Raw genomic sequence first — 20,363 nt, 5'->3', positions numbered from 1 at the left:
ACAGCAGAATCCAGTAGATGAGTGCTGCAGTTGTCAAGGAATGTCACGTTGACACTATTGCAGGGTGACATCAGTCGCACCACCCAGACCAAGCATGGGCTGAACGAAAGGCAAAAATATTTTGTGTGCGTTTGTGAAGGGCATTGAGGTGTCAGCCCTCAAAGAGCTGCTTTGTTTGCAGGCTTAGTCCAGGTCACTCCCTCCCTTTGTCTCTGTGTTGTTATGAACATAACCTCGGTGTTGTGTGTTTTGGGAGGGCGGCAGAGAAGATAGGATGAGGAAAAGACGCTGCCCCACTGGGCTCTGCCTTGATTTACAGCCCCATGTATTCTTCTCATGACAGGTCTGCTGTGACACTGAACATGGGCCTGGAGAGTTGGCAGCAGGGACAGACTATTTCTGCACTTACTTTGTAGGTCAAAGCGCCATGGACATGCCTGTTCAGTGAGAGCCTATGAGATTAGGCTGTGAGGTATGTTAGGACTGGGCTTAGAGAAGGAGAGGAAGCTTGTCCAGTTTTCCCTCTGGGTAAAGTGGTTTGTGTCAGGTTGAATGAGGCCTTTATAAAGTGGACTGGGGCATAAGAGAGGTCCTCCGTTCTGTTGGGGGGGGGTCATAATCTGTAGGTGTATGTGCGTGTGCGTACATCTGAGGGCGTTTGTGTGTTTAGTGTGGTCGTACGGGTACATCTCTGCCCTGCGTGCGTAGGTCTGCGGGCTTATAGAGAGTTAGCGACAGGAAGTAGGCCACTGTTACATCAGGGAGGTCGGACAGGCGGTCTGTCTAGAAAATGTGTGTCAGTGTGTCACTCCAATGCTCCTCTCATTTCAAATGAATCCTGTGTGTCAGGAAAGTAAGGAGCCCAGGGAGTGACTGTAACCAAGCTATTTGTGACGACTGGAAACAGGGTGTCCCCACACCTGCTAAAAGAGATGAGGACTCAAGAGTCTCTGTTAAACATGCCTGTGGTTACAAACACCTAGGTTAGGCCATCATTTGTGTCTTGCCTTGATTTAGATTGTGTCTGTCTAATCATTGTACCTCGCGGCTCTGCTTTGTGGCTGTGTTAAATTAGTAGGCAGTGATTTAAATGGCCATAGAAGAATGTTGGTTGTCAGCAGCTGCTCTGGTATAAATTATAGTTTGTTTATTACGCTAGCTAGCATATGGTTATTATTATTCTTTGCAGTGTTATAACTAACCTATGAACCAGTTTGTATTCAGTATCAAGTGATAACTACAGGGAGGTTTTGGTCTTTATCCGTCTGGCATATGCACAGCTGATTTTCAAACAGACCCATCATGAACTGTGTGTAACCCCCATAGACAAGAGTAAAGAAAAGAGAAATCTGACAATATTTTTACGCTATGTTGAGAAATTCAACATCCTTTTTATTGTTTTCAATCTTGAAATGCATCCATCTTCCATGATGAATATTAGTGTCTTTACATACACAGCCATGTCAAAAAGAAGGGGTGGTGGCGACCTAGACACCACCTACTGCTAAACACCACACTAGTCTCGTCTGCATCTTTGTCTTTTTTGAATCTTTTTCATAAAACCATCAGCAAAAACACAAGCATCACTGATTTAAAACACATTGAAAAAGGGGAGGATGGTGGTATGGCGCAAATACATCATTACGGTCAATAGGAGAAAGACACACGAAGATAATAACAGAACAACACTTATCAGAAAATAATAATCAGAAAATAAAACAATGACATTAACATTACAGTGTTGTCAGAGAGGGAAAGCTTTACATTTATACACAAGTGGCAAAAAAGCTAAACATGGTACATATACTTTATAAAACTGTGTGGTACAATGCAGGCTTCTCATTGTCACCCAATACGAGGAGAATAAAGGCCGGGGGTGGACGCCCCATGTATTACACTACAGAGGCACATTAGAAAAAGGGGAAATCCCTATTTCATTAACAAAGTAGAGATTGTCCTTAGTTTTTACAAAACTTAATTGCAATAGCTCTGAATATTCTTAACCAGGTTTTTCTAATGTCATGGGCTATTTGTGTAATATAGTAAATTAGCCTCTGTTTCAGAGATCCAATTACCTAGTATCTAGGTTTAACTCTGTGTCTCTAGGGCAGTGGATCGACGTCAGGTCAGAAGCCTGAGGTTCTGAGCTCAGTGCATTGTGTAGTGTGTCGATTTGCAGAGGAGACTAGGTGGCCTCACTCAGAGTTCAAATATCACACATATCATTTAGATTATATTACTATACTTAAAATAACTCTCTCCCCTATATTTCCCCACTTTACGGTTTTAACTTGAGCTTTTATATGTTAAAGTTTATACACATTCATATTTTAGTCTGTGCTCCTATTGGGTTTTCTGCAGATGTGGGCATAGGAATAAATACATTGGGCTAAGACATGGGAACAGTGGAAGTCTAGACTGTTGATGATGCTCAACTTTAGGCCAGCAGCCTAGTTCTGTCTCAGATTGACTTTGATTGAATGCTGTCTAAGATCTTAAACATCTACTGCAATAACAGGTAAGCTGCATTTCAAAAGCTATTGGCCATGTTTCTGTAAATAGAGTTAAAGTGATTACATGAAAGGCTTTTTAACTTAAGAGGAGTTTGCAACAGTAGACGCAATGTGACTGTACAGTAATTCTGACAAACACAGGATGATAACGTCCAAGTCCTTTCTTGCCTCAACAGTTTGTCGCATTGTTGTGACATTTGTTGGTTTTCTTCAAAAATATATATTTATAAATTATTGGTAAATTTACAGTAATATACAAACCAAGTGCTTGAACAAGAAAGATAATGGATGGGCTGTGTGAGATCATGGAGATGGGAAGGGAAATATGGATTGGTAGAGGTAGGGTTAGGGAAGAGGGATGGAACTTCTCATTGTGTTGCATCTTTGGTCAAGGGAATGTTCCCAGAATGTTGCTGCTATGTTTGTCTAACGCCAGATGTGCACCTTAGGAGGGGCACTGAAAGCTGACAATATAGTTCCAATAATGGTCAACTTATATTCTCATTTGAAATGACCAACTGTGGTTTGACGAAAAACGATATGAAAGAGTTTCATCCCTCCTCTCATTTATAAACAAAAGTCCTTCTGTAATTATGGAGAAGATGCAAGAACTGAAAAGTGTATATACAATATATACATATAGAATACTGTTCCCCCAGAAGTCCAGCCCTGTTTTGGGCTTCAGTCCAGCTTTTTAGTCCCAGGACATGAAGGCGAGGGAGGTGTAGATGGGGGTAAAGGAATGATAGTGGATTGAGATTGAGGAGGGGAAAGGGAAAGAGCGTATTTTGATCTAAGGCAGCATCAGAGACACCTCACAATGTAAGAAACCTCAACAAATTTGTGTTGCCCTCAAGTGTTCTATAGGCACTTAGTCTCGTTTGTTGTTACGGCGTCCGCTTGACGACTCCTTTTTCCCACTCTCCTTCCTAGACTCAGCTGAGGACGGCTGCTTATAGAACCCTGTGGGGGGCTGGCTCTCACTCTCCCTCTCTTTGCCGCTCTGCTGTTGCGTGAGGGCCAGGTAAGGGTGCTGGGGCAGGGGCAGGATAGAGGAAGGAGGAGTGGTGGTGGGAGAGTCCTGCTGGGAGCTCATGGCTCTGTGTTTGAGACGCAGTTTGTGAGGCAGGGCAGTGCCCTTAACCTCTGCCTGGGTGTCCCCGCTTTGGCATTGGGAGGAGCCCTGCGGGGAGGGCAGAGGGGACCCTGGCTGGTGTGAGACAGACAAGTGCTGGAGGTAACTCCCGGCGTCAGAGAAGGAGGAGGACGGGGACTCGTCGTCCGTGGAGGCCTCCTTGTCAGAGCTGCGGGGGTCATTGTCACTAGAGGAGGTGTCTTTGCCTGAGGTTGAGTGTTCTTGGTAGTACCCCTCACTCCTGGCCCCGCCCTCATAGGTCAGTATGGGGGGCTCCTCGTCCTGGGCGCTAAGATAGCAGTGACTAGCCTGGTTGTGGTACAGGTGGGACGTGACAGCTTCCTGTTTTTGGAGGATGTCTGGAGCGAGGCCCGTCTGGATCTTTTGCTCCTGTTGCAGAGCTCTGTACACCTGCCTCTCTCCTGCCTCGCTGTGGCAGTCTGAGTAGTGGTACGGAGGAGAGTCTAGTGTCTTCCTCTCCATCTGCTTGGTCACCTCTGCCAGTCTCTCTGAGCTGTCCGTGTGGCTCTCTCGAGCCTGGCTGGCCTGAGCACTCTGCTGTTGGGCTGTCTGTTGATCTATGTCCTGCTGCCTTTGGCTCTCCCCAGGGTAGGAGGCACTACTGGAGCGATAGAGTATGACACTCCTCTGTTGGGTGGGTGGAGGGACCTGACTGGTCTGGCTTGTGATGCTCTCCTGGTGGTGGTAGGAGTGGTGCTGTTGGCTGTGGTAGACCGACTCCATCTCCTCCTGGTGATGTGTGGAGGACAGGCTATGGTGGACGTTGAACATGCTGCTTCCAATGTCCATCTCCAGGCTGCTTTCCTCCTGCTTGATCCCGTAGACCGCAGGCTCTGGGCTGTCCCGGGAGGACCCATCTGACATGTCTGAAAGGGACCCATGGGGGGAGGACGTCACCAGTTGACTATGCCCCCCCCCGCTGCCTGACTGCTCAGTCTCCGAGGAGTCAGAGTTCATCATCACCTGGGAGCTGCTGGAGTAGCCGCTGGAGTAGTAATTGGATGTGGAGGATCTCCCATTGCCTCCACTAGTGAGCTGCTGGCTCTTCTCCATGTAGGAGGCAGTGGTGATAAGGCCAAAGCGCAGCTTCAGCTGCAGCAGCTCCGTCTTCAGGCGGCAGTTCTCGTCATTCAGCACCATGACCCGGTTTTCCAACACCATGTCATTCAGTCGTCGCTTCTCCCTGGAGCGTTTGGCCGCCTCGTTGTTCTTACGGCGCTTCTCCCAGTAGAATGCATCCTTCTTTTCATCAGAGATGAACTCACGCTTGCGTCTGCAACTCATGCTGGGCTTGACGAGACGCCCCTGGCGAGAGGGGGTTCCTTGAGGTGATGGGAGAGACTCTTCGTAGTTAGAGTATGTCTCTAGGCTGTCCAGGTTATTTTCTGAGCTTGCTGATTGGAGTTGTGAATTCAGGCATTCCATTGTTGCTCAGTGGAGGACAGTTTAGAATATTGTTACAACCACTGGAAAGGAAACTCAAGGAATGGGGTGATAAGAAACAGTGGGATTCAGCTATTTCTCACTGAATGAATGAGCTTATAGTTCAAGTGTCTAAACTGGCCAAGAAGATCAAGAAACGGTGGAACTCTGCGTTAATTCCCCTCATTTATCCAATGTATGTTCAGCCTTTCTCTAGGCAAGTCTCTTCAGCTTTCTCACAGAAAAGTGGGTCAAAGCTGCCTTGTAGAGAAAAAAAAGAGTTCCTGGGGTGGAGAATGTGACAATCTTCACTGAGCAATTCTCTAACCTTCTTGTCTTTGTTTTGTTTTTCAATATTTTTGCGAGAGCGCTGTGCTGAGCAGACAGAGAAGTGCTCTACGGCTCCAGGCGTGTTGCAGGATGTAGGTCACTCAGTCTATCTCGGCTTGTCAGTCTCTTTGGAAGAGCGCTACCTCTCTCCTTCTCCAGTAAGTTGCAAGATGAAAGGCTGAGGAGACAAAGAAAGAAAAGGCAAAAGTCTTAATCCTCGTGGACTGCTGTCGACCACTACGCATTCAGATTGAAGCAATAATATCTTCTTTATGTCATTGTTAATGAAATCCATTTTATTTTTTGGCATGCCTGGTGATCAAAGAATTTTGAGGGATAATTAATAATAAGCTCCTTCAACACATCCTCCTCCTTTTATCTATGTTTTGCATGTCTGGCTTTGACTGAATTCTTACCCCTGGCAACCAGTGAATATTCACTAGACCCTAGTAACCACTGTCTGACCTCATGGCCCTTCTATTGAGCTTCTCTGTCGGTGGTACATGACCCCTTAAGGTGTCAGCATGCTTCAGTTGGGCTGGCGCCTTGCCGAACCGAACGAGTGTGCTTGCACACTCCCTTAAAATACCTTCGCTTGGAAATCTAGGAAAAAAAGCGGCAATAGTACTTTGTCCATATTGAGATACCGTAGCCAATATACACTTCCTCAAAATAGTCAGAATTAATCTATGATAAATCAAGAAATCTGTCATTAATTTTGACGTTTTTGCAGAGGAGATCTTAGTCGCGCAATTTTACATCTCTGGGGTGTTTGGTGCAATATTTCTCAATGAGAAAATGTGCATGAAAATGATTCTGTACCCTTACACAATTGTATGCACAAACTCTTCCGAACTGTTTCGGCTGGGAAGCATGTGGACGCGTTTAGCCCTGCATGTTGACGTTGACTTGCATGGTGTAATAAACATGAGGCCAATATAGTAGTTTCTGAGTTACTATCTTTTTCTGAGTAAGACATTACACATTTTCTATTTGTGACATTATTCCTCCGCCTTTGTAATCATAACTGCATGTCTGGCAACCAAGTCGAGAGCACATGATTACCATGTAAACTCAGAAACCGTAACACTACCCGAAATTACGTCATTCCATGTGTAATGGAATGGAATGATTGGACATTGAATTTGTTAGCTTTAAACAGCCATTATTGACTTATTTCATGGCTGTTCTAAATAGTCTTTCAGACAGATTTATTTTAAGAGCCAGAACAGTGAATCACACAGGTGCAGTGGGTGTAGGGTTCCCCTCATTCCATTTTAGAATTCTAGGTCAGGAACAAAGATTCCAAAACAACCATATTAAGAAACAGCCCACTACGTTTACATAGAAATTTCATGACTTGGAGAATTTACTGTAAGTGTAATAACTGTAAAAATGCACATTCTATTTGGACAACCAGTTCCTGACGGTGAATGAAGACAAAGGTTCCCCGCCAAGGAAAAGAGGTGGAGAGGGTACGGGATTTTAAGGTAAAGGCGGATAAGGATGTTGGGGGTTAATTCATGAATGTAGGTCAACTCTTAGGAAGGGGCTGGAGAATGTGCCACGCTCTCTTGAATTATGACACCAGGGTGGTCAGCCTCATAACTATGAAGTGTCTGGGAACCTGCTCAGCAGGGACTCTCCTGGTAATGAGGCAAACAGAGATATATGTGTCATTAGCCAAACCTCTTAAGTATGATTTTCATGAATAAGCCAAATGGCTTTTCCAGTGTCTCTTTTCATGTTTCCAATTTGTCTCTGCCGGTTGTGTACCAGTTAGCCTATTTTATCTGTGTTGCTGACTAACTGGTTCAATATCAATTACATTCTATACAGGTGACTTGAGGCAAGCAAAGGAATTCAACAGGCATCTGAGGATGGATTCTTCCTGGAACATTTCTGAGGTAACTCATTCAGACTATGTTCCCTTGTTCCATGGTTACATTAAACTGGTCTTGTATGCTTTAAAATCAAATTACTTAAATCAAATTAGTTGCTGGCCAACAGGAGTTGTTTCATCCCTGCCTCACTGCCTCATTTATTCTCATTTTCTTACTGAACAACATGAGTTGAGACACACTGATTCTCTTTGCCTCCAATCTCATAATTTGTTTTTTCCATGGGTTATATTCTCCCAGGAGTCTGGGGCAAAATTATGTAACTGCCAATTGCTCTACACTTTTCAAATGTGGGTTCAACACCAATTTCTCTTTCCAGGCACAATTCAGCAACAAAACAAGCCAAATCTAGATGGGATATTACACCCCTAGTTTTAAATTCAAAATGTTTTGCGTCCCACAAAATGATGACAAGCCTTCTAGGTATGGGTCATTTGGGTCCCAGTAGAGAATAAATAGGGATACAGGCTACGATTATGCCTGGAAAAACGGTTGAGACAGGGCCTGATAATGCACTGCTAAATGCAGTACTTTAAGGTCCTCATTCCCAAAAGCCATTTGTGTGTGGCTCAGGGGCAGGAGGGAAAGAGTGGAAAGACCACAGAAACCCGGGACCACTCAGTAAACCCTGGCTGTGACTAGTGCCTACACGGCATGCTGGAATATAGGTCAGTGGAACCACGGGTGAGGCATGGAGAGAGAAACAGAGTATTAGAGAGTACTCTATTTATAGAGGTGAAAGATGCACGGAGAGAGGGACAAAGAGATTGAGAGAAGGGAGACAAAAGAAAGGGGAAAATGAGCCCAGATGATCGCACCTCGCAGGATGTAAACAAACGGGGGACTGTACCAGCGTTAACAACATATCACCCATGGAAACAAAAGTAAAAAAGGGGGCAACTAATCATGTCAACATCAATCTCTCAACAACACACTTCCACTGTGCAAACAGATTGACTTTAAAAAAAAACTAAGCTGCTCATCTCCTCTGCGAGCGGCTGGAATTAGCTGGAGACATGAATGGAGCTGGAGTGTTTGCTGATTAATGCATCACAAGCTCTTAGTCTCCCACTACTGCTACAGGAATAGAGCATCATAATAAGTGTGTATCCCACCGAAGCACAGCGTGCCACCCTTACCTGTTAATCAGAACGTCTAAGCATCAAACCTATCCACTTCAATAGTGTATCTTATAACTAACCGCAGGGTACTGAGATAGTGATTGCCAATGAAAGGTTCATGTGTTTTTATGACAAATGTAGTGTGACCTGCCAGAACAAATGTCAAATAGTAAGAAATTCTACTGCTTCCCCTTTCACCCATCTACTATGCTTACGAGGCTCTGTGTTTCAATGGAACACTCCTACGCTTGTGGTAGACCATAATGAATTCTATGTCCAATTTCATGTTAAAAGGTGAACAAAAATCTGCATCTCATCAGAGTATGAATCTGTTACTGATAGCACTGTTTAACATGAGCACACATCCTTGTTGTACTTAATAAATATAAAGTCATTCTACCACAGGAAAGGGCTTGGCTACATTTGTGAAGTGATCAAAGAGAATCTAAATGTATGCCATTTACAATTATTGGGTCCGAACAACCACACAAAGCTATATTTGGTGGGGCTTGAGTTCAGAAGCTTGTTTTTGTTGAGGTCTTAAAGTAATGGGAACAGGAGTAAAATAAGGAGGACCCCAGACCGGGGCGCAATATTTTACTGAGACTGAGGAACTGAACTGCCCCCACTGGGGAAGAATGCAAATAGATGGCTTTTTCCAAAATTCCAAGTAGGGTTGGGCCGATATATGATTAAATATAATAGTGACATTTGACATTGACGATATATTGTGATGTGCTGTATCAATATGTTGAAAATTAAGTGTAAATTAATTAACTAAGCCTTATTTTTTCCCGGCAACACTAAGATTATTTAATGAGAATGCGACTATACCATTGTAAATAAGTACAAAAATTGCACAGTCTAGAATGATTTAGTCATTAACGGTGCAGAACTATAATATCGGATATCGCGATATTTGGAGTAGCACATCGTAGAAGGGGTCTCCCCAAATATCGTCCAACGCTGATTTCAAGACTGGGTTTATCTTCCCAAGAAAAAGTACACATTTTTGGACATGCAGGCGGAGTTCCAAGCCAACTTGTTCCATAAACACAGCCATATCAGCCTCCGTTAAACAGGGAAAAAAAGAGTGACCCAGTGCAGTCCATGTGCTTCCCAGTCACATGTGCTCCCTTGGCCTACTTCTCTGCCTCTCCCTCCAAGCCACAGCAGCACAATAACAAAGCACCTACTCTATCCTTCATTATCTTTCATTGTGCCAGGAAACCTTGAGAATGTAAGGCGGGTCAGGATAAACCCCACTCCACATTGTTTACCATCAACTACATTAGGAGTGAAACAAGACATTGTGCACGATGCTCTAGTGAAACATAGGTAATCTCATCCTCATGATAATTATAGCCATGTTATTACCATGTTTTTAGCAATAAAATAAATAAGCCTACTAATACAATAAGGAATATAGTAGCTGATCATTGCAATTACAAGCATTTATGGAAAGATTCATGAATCCTATAGAAAAGGGGTGTGGCACAGAAAGGTGAGGATTGAAGAAAATGTATAAAGGCTAAATGAATATGTTTCTAATTGTGTATCACTACGATATGAAGGAAACCTAAATGTTTATTAGGCACATTTATCTGCTGCCCATCAGTGTTTCTGTTCTGCAAGAATGGGTTGGGTGTCTTTGTTAAGCCAGCTAGGATTCATTTTGGTAGGTTTTTATTCTGGTATTATAGGGGGCTCTGCAGCACATCCCCTTCCCGATATGACTAATGCGACCTACATTTGGAGCTGGCATAGCGGTCCACCTTATGCGCCAACCAATTAGCCCTCCTCAGAAAAGCACAATAGAGGCTATGGGTTTCCGCTGATTGCGTCATCTCCCCTACCCATATCTGTTTTAATTACTTAAATGATTTATTATGCAACGTGCACCATTACTAGCCTTTAGTGCAATGTGTTACAAAAATGTAACGCATAACCAAATGCTTTGTGTAATTTCCCATTGTGCATAGCACACCTGTACCAGAGCACACATGTACCATAGGCTATATTCTAAACTACATGGTATTGATTAACTTTCGTGAGATATAATTCCGGTGTGACTTTTCATAAAAACATGAATAGCGTGAATAGCCTACACCCTTACCATGGCACCAAAAGTAGGCTAGACACAAGTGCGCATGCCATCACTAAACAACAAATGCATGAGCTGCGGGCACCGGGCGGGGGCACTCCTTCCACAATCATTCCCACGTGCAGTGTGGGGGTACATTCAACATTCAGACTGAGCAGGATGGTCTTTTATAAGACAAGTTACAACAAGTGTGTGTGTGCAGTATAAATTCTTATATGCATGTAGCCTAATAACTGCATAGGTTATAGTTGAGATGGACATGCAGTGCGCAACAGTGTTGCTGATACGAAATTGTAGACTATAATGCACGTTACATAGTTGCTGTAGAGCGTTACAATGTCGAAAATTGTTTCCCAATATAACTAATAGCCTACACGGCAGGCACATATCCACGTCACATCACAAGTGTTCTGCCCTCTTCAACATACCACTACTCTTTGTGGTGTCTCTGAACATACCACTACTCTTTGTGGTGTCTCTGAACATACCACTACTCTTTGTGGTGTCTCTGAACATACCACTACTCTTTGTGGTGTCTCTGAACATACCACTACTCTTTGTGGTGTCTCTGAACATACCACTAACTCTTTGTGGTGTCTCTGAACATACCACTACTCTTTGTGGTGTCTCTGAACATACCACTACTCTTTGTGGTGTCTCTGAACATACCACTACTCTTTGTGGTGTCTCTGAACATACCACTACTCTTTGTGGTGTCTCTGAACATACCACTACTCTTTGTGGTGTCTCTGAACATACCACTACTCTTTGTGGTGTCTCTGAACATACCACTACTCTTTGTGGTGTCTCTGAACATACCACTACTCTTTGTGGTGTCTCTGAACATACCACTACTCTTTGTGGTGTCTCTGATAAATGTACCATTTGCATATTATAACAGATCCCCGGGGAAGTCATTCAAGGCAAAAGCAAGTTTCTTGCACATAGCTTGTTTCCCTGTTGCATTCGCTACCCATAGGCTAATCCAACAACTTGTCACGACTTTGAGACAGGCTCACATTTGACCCAGCAGCCTAAATAAGGACAGAAATAAACATGCCCAGTATATCCAGCTCACCTTACAGAAACAGCCAATACTTTAGATTATCATTAATATCCAAAACAATGTTTTCAGAGATGTAGGACAGCACAATACTCCAGTAGCCTTACTCTAGATTCAGTTTGCCCCACTGAGCAGGGGAAGGGTTAACGGGTTGGCTAACCTTTCACAAATAACTACTTACTACATCTGATGGAGAGAAGTGTGTCCTCAGACAGTCAATGCCTCAGACCAGACTGGTCTGATAGACTAGACGTAACATAGTAAACGTTAATCCGGGTCACTGAAATAAGTGCATGTTACGCTTGGTATGGTTACAAACACAGAAGGTTACTTTAGGCAAAAACAAAAGTAGTGTGGATGGGTGGGGTATAACGCGAACGTCTAGCAATCCAAAGGTTGCGTGTTTGAATCTCATTATGGACAACTTTAGCATTTTAGCTAATTAGCAACTACTTTCAATACTTGTCAACTACTTAGCATATTAGCTAAACCTTCCCCTAACCTTCCCCTTTAACCTAAAGTTAACCTTATCCCCAACCTTAGCCCTAACCCTTAGCTAGCTAATGTTAGTCACTTAGCTAATGTTAGCATTAGCCACCTAGCTAACATTAGCCACAACTAACTGCAATTCGTAACATATCATACGAATTGGAATTCGTAACTTATCATACGAAATGGATGATTGACATCCACAAATGAATGCATACCATACGAAACACAACATAAGAATTGAAGTGTCCCGGATTTAGATTTACTATGTTACGTCTAACCGTGAGTCCAGGTGTAGACCGACAGGGATTTTTTTTCCAGTTGCCTCCCATGGATTCATAGCCTTACCCAAAAAGACACGTTTCGTGCCATAATGGTGCCGTTTCAAGTCATAACAGTGTCTTTTTAACTCACAAGCATTTAAATTAAAATTTTAATATTATATATATTGAATTGTCTTTATATAATTTACAATAGGCAAATTCATTTTTTTTGCTGAAATAAATGTCCATACTTGTGTTACTAAATAATAGAGGCTTTAATCAAAAGAAAAATAATTTTACCGTATTTCAAGTTATTGTATCTTTCAATATTTTCAAAACTCTACTATGATGGGGGGGGGGGGGGGGGGGGCGAAGCTACTCCAAATATGTGTGTTTTCTGTGGCCCCTGCCACCCAGCGTTCCTTGATCTGAAGGAATTCCATGCACCCACTTCTCGTTATCATCCTCAAATACATGCTGCCACTAAATAGGGGGGAAACGCCTCGCCTTGACAGAACATACATATGGTTCAACGTCAGTCACCAACATTATAAACACTTCCCGTTGTGCCAAAATGTTTGCAACAATGTATCAGTGAACTTGAAATTCATGCAAAACAAAAATGATGAAAAGTCTAATCGAAGTGCCACTAAATAACAGTGAAATTATTATTATTAAACAATTGGATTGAATTGTTTTCACAAATAATAAGTCACATTATATACATGAATCGACTGGACATTTAAAGGCAATCCATATAAAATAAATGCTTACCGTGTATGTGTAAATAAAAGCCCACAGTGCGAAGTCTAATATAACAGCCACGTTTCTGTTCAACAATTCCTATTTCCGACTACTATCGAATTCAAATGTGCGATCGTCCTTCAAGTACAGTGCGAGCTCTGTGATTAGTGCCTGTATGTGAGCATGAATTCTGTGTCGCTTATTTTGAATCTGTTCTCTTATTACGTTAGGGACTTGCTACAATTTCCTCCTTGCTCTCTCAATGTCTCCAATTGTATGTTAGTAGGTCAGTAGTTGCATAACAGGAGTCTTTGGGTGCCTAGTCACGTTTTGTTTCTCGCTCGCGCGCTCCGTATCTGCCCCCTCCCCTTTCTTCTCCTTCGAATTCTGTTGCAGAGAGATGGAGAGAGGGGAGGGACTAAGCCAGACTTGCTGAGATGTAGGGTGAGATACCCCTAATTAGGTTAATAGAGAGAGTGAGAGAGAGACTTAGAAAAATGGAATGGTGGGGAGACATTTTTAGAAACAAGCCTTCAGCAGAAGATATATAAAGAAACAATTGTATCCAACAGCTGTTGTTTGGGGGAGAAATGTGTGCCCCTTTATTGAATGGATAGGCCTAATTACTCCAGACGGCTCAGTTTCGCCCTTTTAAATATAGCTTTATTTTTATTCTAATCCGCAAACCAAAATCTATTCACATTGTCCCTCATTAGCACATGAGTAGTTCTTTCTTCATATTCAGAAGATTGAAGGCATAGCCTGCATAGTCTAGGCTTTAGCTTAACGTGGAGCAGGTGACATGGGTTTGAATCCAGTGGTACACATTTATCAGGAGCTACAACGATCAGTTACAATTGTGACATGGCCACATACAATTGTGACATACACATAGCTGCAACCTGGATTCAGGGGTAGACATAATATAGTAAACGAAAATCCAGGACACTCAAATGAGCTATGTTTTGTTTGGTATGGTATGTATTCATTTGTGGATGTCCATCATCCATTTTGTATGATATGTTCCGAATTACATTTCGTATATGTTACGAATTGCAATTCGTATGATATGTTACGAATTGCAATTCGTACAATGTGTTACGAATTTGCAATACATTTGATATGTTACGAATTCCAATTTGTTATCGCTAACATTAGCTAGGTGGCTAACGCTAATGTTAGCTAGGTGGCTAATGTAAGCTAGGCTAGGGGTTAGGGGTTAAGGTTAGAGTTAAGCACAGGAGGTTGGTGGCACCTTAATTGGGGAGGACGGGCTGATAGTAATGTCTGGAATGGAATTAATTGAATGGTATCGAACTCATCAAACTCATGGTTTCCATGTGTTTGATACCATTCCATTTAATCCTTTCCAGACATTATTATGAGTTGTTCTCCCCTCAGCAGCCTCCTGTGAGGTGAAGGTTAGGGTTAGGAGTTAGGTTAAAGGGTTAAAGTTAGGGTTTGGGGAAGGATGTAGCTAAAAAGTAATAAATAGTTGCTAATTAGCTAAAATGTTCAAGTTGTTTGTGATGAGATTCGATCACGTGTTACATGCCCACCTATCCACCCTACGAAAAAAGTATTCAAATGTATGCACTCACTACTGTAAGTCACTCTGGATAAGAGCGTCAGCTGAATGACTAAAATGTAAAAAATAAATGCAACCATACCAAACGTAACATGTCATGCTAATTTGAGTGTTCCAGATTTCCGTTTACTATTTTACGTCTAGTCTGAGACCAGGTTGATCACTCATGCCAAGCAAGAACAGGATGAAAATTTGTTTTAGTAATTTGTAGACATATTGCAGTAAGTTGTCTGATTTTGTTGTGACATTGGCTCTCATTTCCAGCAGCTGTGGCCTTGTGGTTCGATGCATCTGGTTACAGTTTTTGCATAACCGCTTGAATCTCAAGAGCTCAGTACCTCATTCTCATTTGATAAAGACATTGAAACCTCTTATACTGCAGGCTACTTTATTGGCATCCTCCCTCTTATGACACACGATTTGTCATGTTTTGCATGAAATGTACAATGCACAGCATTCAGTAATGAAAGTCTTAGTTGATTATTAAAGCCCCCTGTCGTCTTACACCATATAGAAGGTAGCACTTCACATAGTTTTAAATACACAATTGTAACACATTGGTTGAATTTGTGTGTTTTTGGTACTTCCCAAATAGTGAACTAAAATATGACTGCAATTGTATTTATTGCTGTTATTGCCAGTTCAGAAATGTGTTACCCAGTACAGTAATGACAGGCTGAAATGATTGAAATGGAGTTTAGACTTTTGGAATGTAATCTGTGACCCTTGACAAAAATTATTTGTCTGAAATATCTATATCCTTTTGCTCATTTAATGCATATCTTAACTTGGAATGAGAAATATATGTTAGGCCTAGGCCTATGTCCTAGCTGCATATGAAGATGCCATGTAGTTACAGCAAGGGGAAGGTTGACTGCTCATTTTCACTCTCATTCTTATTTTTTTCTGGTAAATGAATTCCTGGTGGGACAGGTTCATGGTTAGGAGGTAGACTGTGACCTCCTGTGCTTTGTGATGATTACATCCTCTTCCTCTCTCCAGTCCATCTGCCCTCCACTATCTGACCTTACAACCTGTGCCTGTTCTGTCTTGCGTCACAGAGAGCCATGGAAACAACTGGAGCGATAACGGTATTATTTCATGCATTTTGTTGTGTCCACAGCAGTTTTGATTGGAACAAAAGGACTGGCTGGATGCCTAGAGGGCTGTTTCCAATTGCAGATGCTTTTATTTGATCTCTCTCATTATCTTCAAGGCCCTGGTTCCTTCTCATGTGATCGAAGAGAGCCGCAGGGCATGGAGGGATGAAGTCTGACTTCAGGCTCAATCTTTGTTCAGCATATGCTCTCTGTCTCTGTCTTTCTCTCTCTCTCTTTCTCTCTTTCTTCAACTGACCCACTTGAGCTTTCAAATGCACTTTGTGGATCTACCTGCAATGCCATGCCTTTTATTGTTTATCATTGTGCTATTGAACACAGTCACAGACACAAGTGTGTCTCCATATGCCTCGTTTGTTTCACAAATGAGCAGGTTGACTCACCATTCGTGATAGGTTTTCTTTGTGTTTCTTTGTATTGTGGATAATGAATGGAGGTAGCGAGCATGCAGCAATACCGTCCTCATACATGTCAATGATAGAAACAACCTCGAGAGCAAATGCATATAGATGTTTTATTCATTTGGGTCATATGGAGGCTTAGAGGATTGGTCCTCATTTTCTATGTCTAGTAATTGCTGTTTACCTGAAAATGCCTACTCTATGTCCATCTCATCATCTGGAGAGAACCCCAAACATGGACCAAGCACCGCCATGCTTCCATTATACCCCTCTCTCTCCCATTCCTCTTTGTTCAGAGCTAAAGCATTGGCCGTGAACTTGACGCACCCACCCCCCACTCCCTCTGTACCCCACCCAACCACTCCCCCTCCTAGCTACGTATGCATGGGTTCCCATGGCAACTGTCGCACTTCCTGCCTAGCAACCGGCATTATCTCCCGCTGATAAACAGGGGGGACAGAATGGAGAGGGGAGTAGCAGGGGGGTTGCGGTTTAAGGGGTGTGTTATTGGGGGTGGTTGTGTAGTGAGCTGCTGCAGTAGTGGCTTCATTAACTAGCCTAACTCCTCTCCTCCACCCCCACCCTTCCTCTTCCTCCCACTCTCACTACAGGAATCCCCAATTTGACTGAGGAACCTGTGAATCCAGCTGCAGGTTGAGGAGAACCTCTCCTTTGTAATGAGATTGGAACAGCACAGAGCTCAGTGAATGGAAGATGTTCTGCACTGCTGGATCCATGGAGTACATGGAGCCTCTACAGAGGTCTACTGTCGCCTTGTTTTCTCTTCATCTTGATTGATTTAACTTGTCCACATTGACACACGTGCTGGTTTAGATAGGCCTATCTCATTCAATGTAGGGGTTGGTTACTAGGGGCAAATAATAATTAAATGACTTGATGGGTTGAGTGTTGTTATTTAGTGATATAGCAATTAAACCTTGGTGTAATTTTGCCACTACACCTGCACCAAATAAAATTTGTGACACTGAAATAAACACATAGGCTACAATGTCACGATCAATAGTGCGTGCTCTGAATGACAACAATCGCACCATCAGCTAGCCTACTCAACAAATGGTAGTATTTGCTGCCACCTAGTGGTTTCTAAAGTTATAATGCTATTATATTTATGACCGCGCTCTGATCTGCTTTGGTTTGTCAAGGGATTTCATATGGGAAATTAATACTGTTCAGACAAATTATAGGTTTTAAAGGTCATTGGTATGACACGTCTGAGACTAAGTAGGTAAATCTCTTAGTAAAGCATCTGCATGATGAGTGAACCTATGGGTGCCGTGCAGGGAGTGTAATTCATTTTGTTATGATGAAATCTTATTTCGTTAATGTGAATGTGTCTTCAGGCCCAGTCTAGCTCCTACCACCCACATCCCCTGAAATCCCCTGTAATGACTATAATTGCAATTCCTCTGTAGCGGTGGCCTCTAACACACACTAGCTCATGACTGGCATGCAGACTCCACCCCTCAGGACTCGTTTGCTCCTGTCTGGATAGACAAAGCTATATCATCTCACCTGTCCAATCTGTCTTGCACTGCTGCTCTTCCTACATACGTAGCTATGTGTAAGTTAGGTCTCAGACAGGAGAAAAATGTGACAGAGGATATTCATTTAGGTTGAATATTCTAAATTATTGACTTTTGTGCTTACTGATGAAATATGTTCTCAAAAGGCTGCTACTTAATCCCTGAAGAAATCTTTGATTCATTGTAGAACAATCACTCCATCTGTTAGATAATGTGAGACAAAGCAAGATACATTATTTTAAAAAACAGGATACATATTTCCACAGTCTAAGTGGAGACATTTAGACTGCAACATGTTGTTTTCTCATTGATTTAATAGATGGAGGAAATCTATGATAATGCATGCTTTAGTGGATATAATGGTGTCCTAACAGTGGGAGGATCAAGTGCAGGGGTGAGCAATCCTTTTTGCTCGAGGGCCACATTGGGATTTCAAAATTCAACAGACGGTCGCACACATTTTCTCTTTACTCAAACCTCCCGCGGGTCAGATTGAATGGGCTCACAGGCCGTTGCCCATCCCTGATACTGTATGTTGTCCATCCCTGATACTGTATGTTGCCATCCCTGATACTGTATGTTGCCATCCCTGATACTGTATGTTGCCATCCCTGATACTGGATGTTGCCCATCCCTGATACTGTATGTTGCCATCCCTGATACTGTATGTTGTCCATCCCTGATACTGTATGTTGTCCATCCCTGATACTGTATGTTGTCCATCCCTGATACTGTATGTTGTCCATCCCTGATACTGTATGTTGCCATCCCTGATACTGTATGTTGTCCATCCCTGATACTGTATGTTGTCCATCCCTGATACTGTATGTTGCCATCCCTGATACTGTATGTTGTCCATCCCTGATACTGTATGTTGTCCATCCCTGATACTGTATGTTGCCATCCCTGATACTGTATGTTGCCATCCCTGATACTGTATGTTGCCATCCCTGATACTGTATGTTGCCATCCCTGATACTGTATGTTGCCCATCCCTGATACTGTATGTTGCCATCCCTGATACTGTATGTTGTCCATCCCTGATACTGTATGTTGCCATCCCTGATACTGTATGTTGCCATCCCTGATACTGTATGTTGCCATCCCTGATACTGTATGTTGCCATCCCTGATACTGTATGTTGTCCATCCCTGATACTGTATGTTGCCATCCCTGATACTGTATGTTGCCATCCCTGATACTGTATGTTGTCCATCCCTGATACTGTATGTTGTCCATCCCTGATACTGTATGTTGCCATCCCTGATACTGTATGTTGCCCATCCCTGATACTGTATGTTGCCATCCCTGATACTGTATGTTGTCCATCCCTGATACTGTATGTTGTCCATCCCTGATACTGTATGTTGTCCATCCCTGATACTGTATGTTGCCATCCCTGATACTGTATGTTGCCATCCCTGATACTGTATGTTGCCATCCCTGATACTGTATGTTGTCCATCCCTGATACTGTATGTTGTCCATCCCTGATACTGTATGTTGTCCATCCCTGATACTGTATGTTGTCCATCCCTGATACTGTATGTTGTCCATCCCTGATACTGTATGTTGTCCATCCCTGATACTGTATGTTGCCATCCCTGATACTGTATGTTGCCATCCCTGATACTGTATGTTGCCATCCCTGATACTGTATGTTGCCATCCCTGATACTGTATGTTGCCCATCCCTGATACTGTATGTTGCCATCCCTGATACTGTATGTTGCCATCCCTGATACTGGATGTTGCCATCCCTGATACTGGATGTTGCCCATCCCTGATACTGTATGTTGCCATCCCTGATACTGTATGTTGCCATCCCTGATACTGTATGTTGCCATCCCTGATACTGTATGTTGCCATCCCTGATACTGTATGTTGCCATCCCTGATACTGTATGTTGCCATCCCTGATACTGTATGTTGCCATCCCTGATACTGTATGTTGCCATCCCTGATACTGGATGTTGCCCATCCCTGATACTGTATGTTGCCATCCCTGATACTGTATGTTGCCATCCCTGATACTGTATGTTGTCCATCCCTGATACTGTATGTTGTCCATCCCTGATACTGTATGTTGTCCATCCCTGATACTGTATGTTGCCATCCCTGATACTGTATGTTGTCCATCCCTGATACTGTATGTTGTCCATCCCTGATACTGTATGTTGTCCATCCCTGATACTGTATGTTGTCCATCCCTGATACTGTATGTTGCCATCCCTGATACTGTATGTTGTCCATCCCTGATACTGTATGTTGTCCATCCCTGATACTGTATGTTGTCCATCCCTGATACTGTATGTTGGCCATCCCTGATACTGTATGTTGGCCATCCCTGATACTGTATGTTGCCATCCCTGATACTGTATGTTGTCCATCCCTGATACTGTATGTTGCCATCCCTGATACTGTATGTTGTCCATCCCTGATACTGTATGTTGTCCATCCCTGATACTGTATGTTGCCATCCCTGATACTGTATGTTGTCCATCCCTGATACTGTATGTTGTCCATCCCTGATACTGTATGTTGTCCATCCCTGATACTGTATGTTGTCCATCCCTGATACTGTATGTTGCCATCCCTGATACTGTATG

General features: G+C 42.9%; 1 protein-coding gene across 1 annotated transcript; it reads right to left on the bottom strand.

Annotated features, from left to right (window-relative positions):
• Window positions 1-1,369: 1,369 nt before the first annotated feature.
• On the bottom strand, window positions 1,370-13,387 carry nfil3-2 (nuclear factor, interleukin 3 regulated, member 2). Its single transcript, XM_038991474.1, has 2 exons — window positions 13,137-13,387; window positions 1,370-5,599 (listed from the first exon to the last, which is right to left on the bottom strand). Exon 2 carries the CDS (start codon window positions 5,092-5,094, stop codon window positions 3,385-3,387), a length of 1,710 nt encoding a protein of 569 aa, XP_038847402.1. The 5' UTR covers window positions 5,095-5,599; window positions 13,137-13,387; the 3' UTR covers window positions 1,370-3,384.
• Between the last annotated feature and the right edge of the window lie 6,976 nt (window positions 13,388-20,363).

Source organism: Salvelinus namaycush, chromosome 4 (genome assembly GCF_016432855.1).
Source record: "Salvelinus namaycush isolate Seneca chromosome 4, SaNama_1.0, whole genome shotgun sequence".
Lineage (NCBI taxonomy): Eukaryota > Metazoa > Chordata > Actinopteri > Salmoniformes > Salmonidae > Salvelinus > Salvelinus namaycush.
The sequence above is the reverse complement of the archived record's forward strand: the minus strand, read 5'-3'. Positions and strand labels throughout refer to the sequence as shown.

Bases quoted from the DNA above. Each gene is read 5' to 3' on its own strand.
- nfil3-2 (XM_038991474.1), bottom strand. From the start codon at position 5,094: ATGGAATGCCTGAATTCACAACTCCAATCAGCAAGCTCAGAAAATAAC.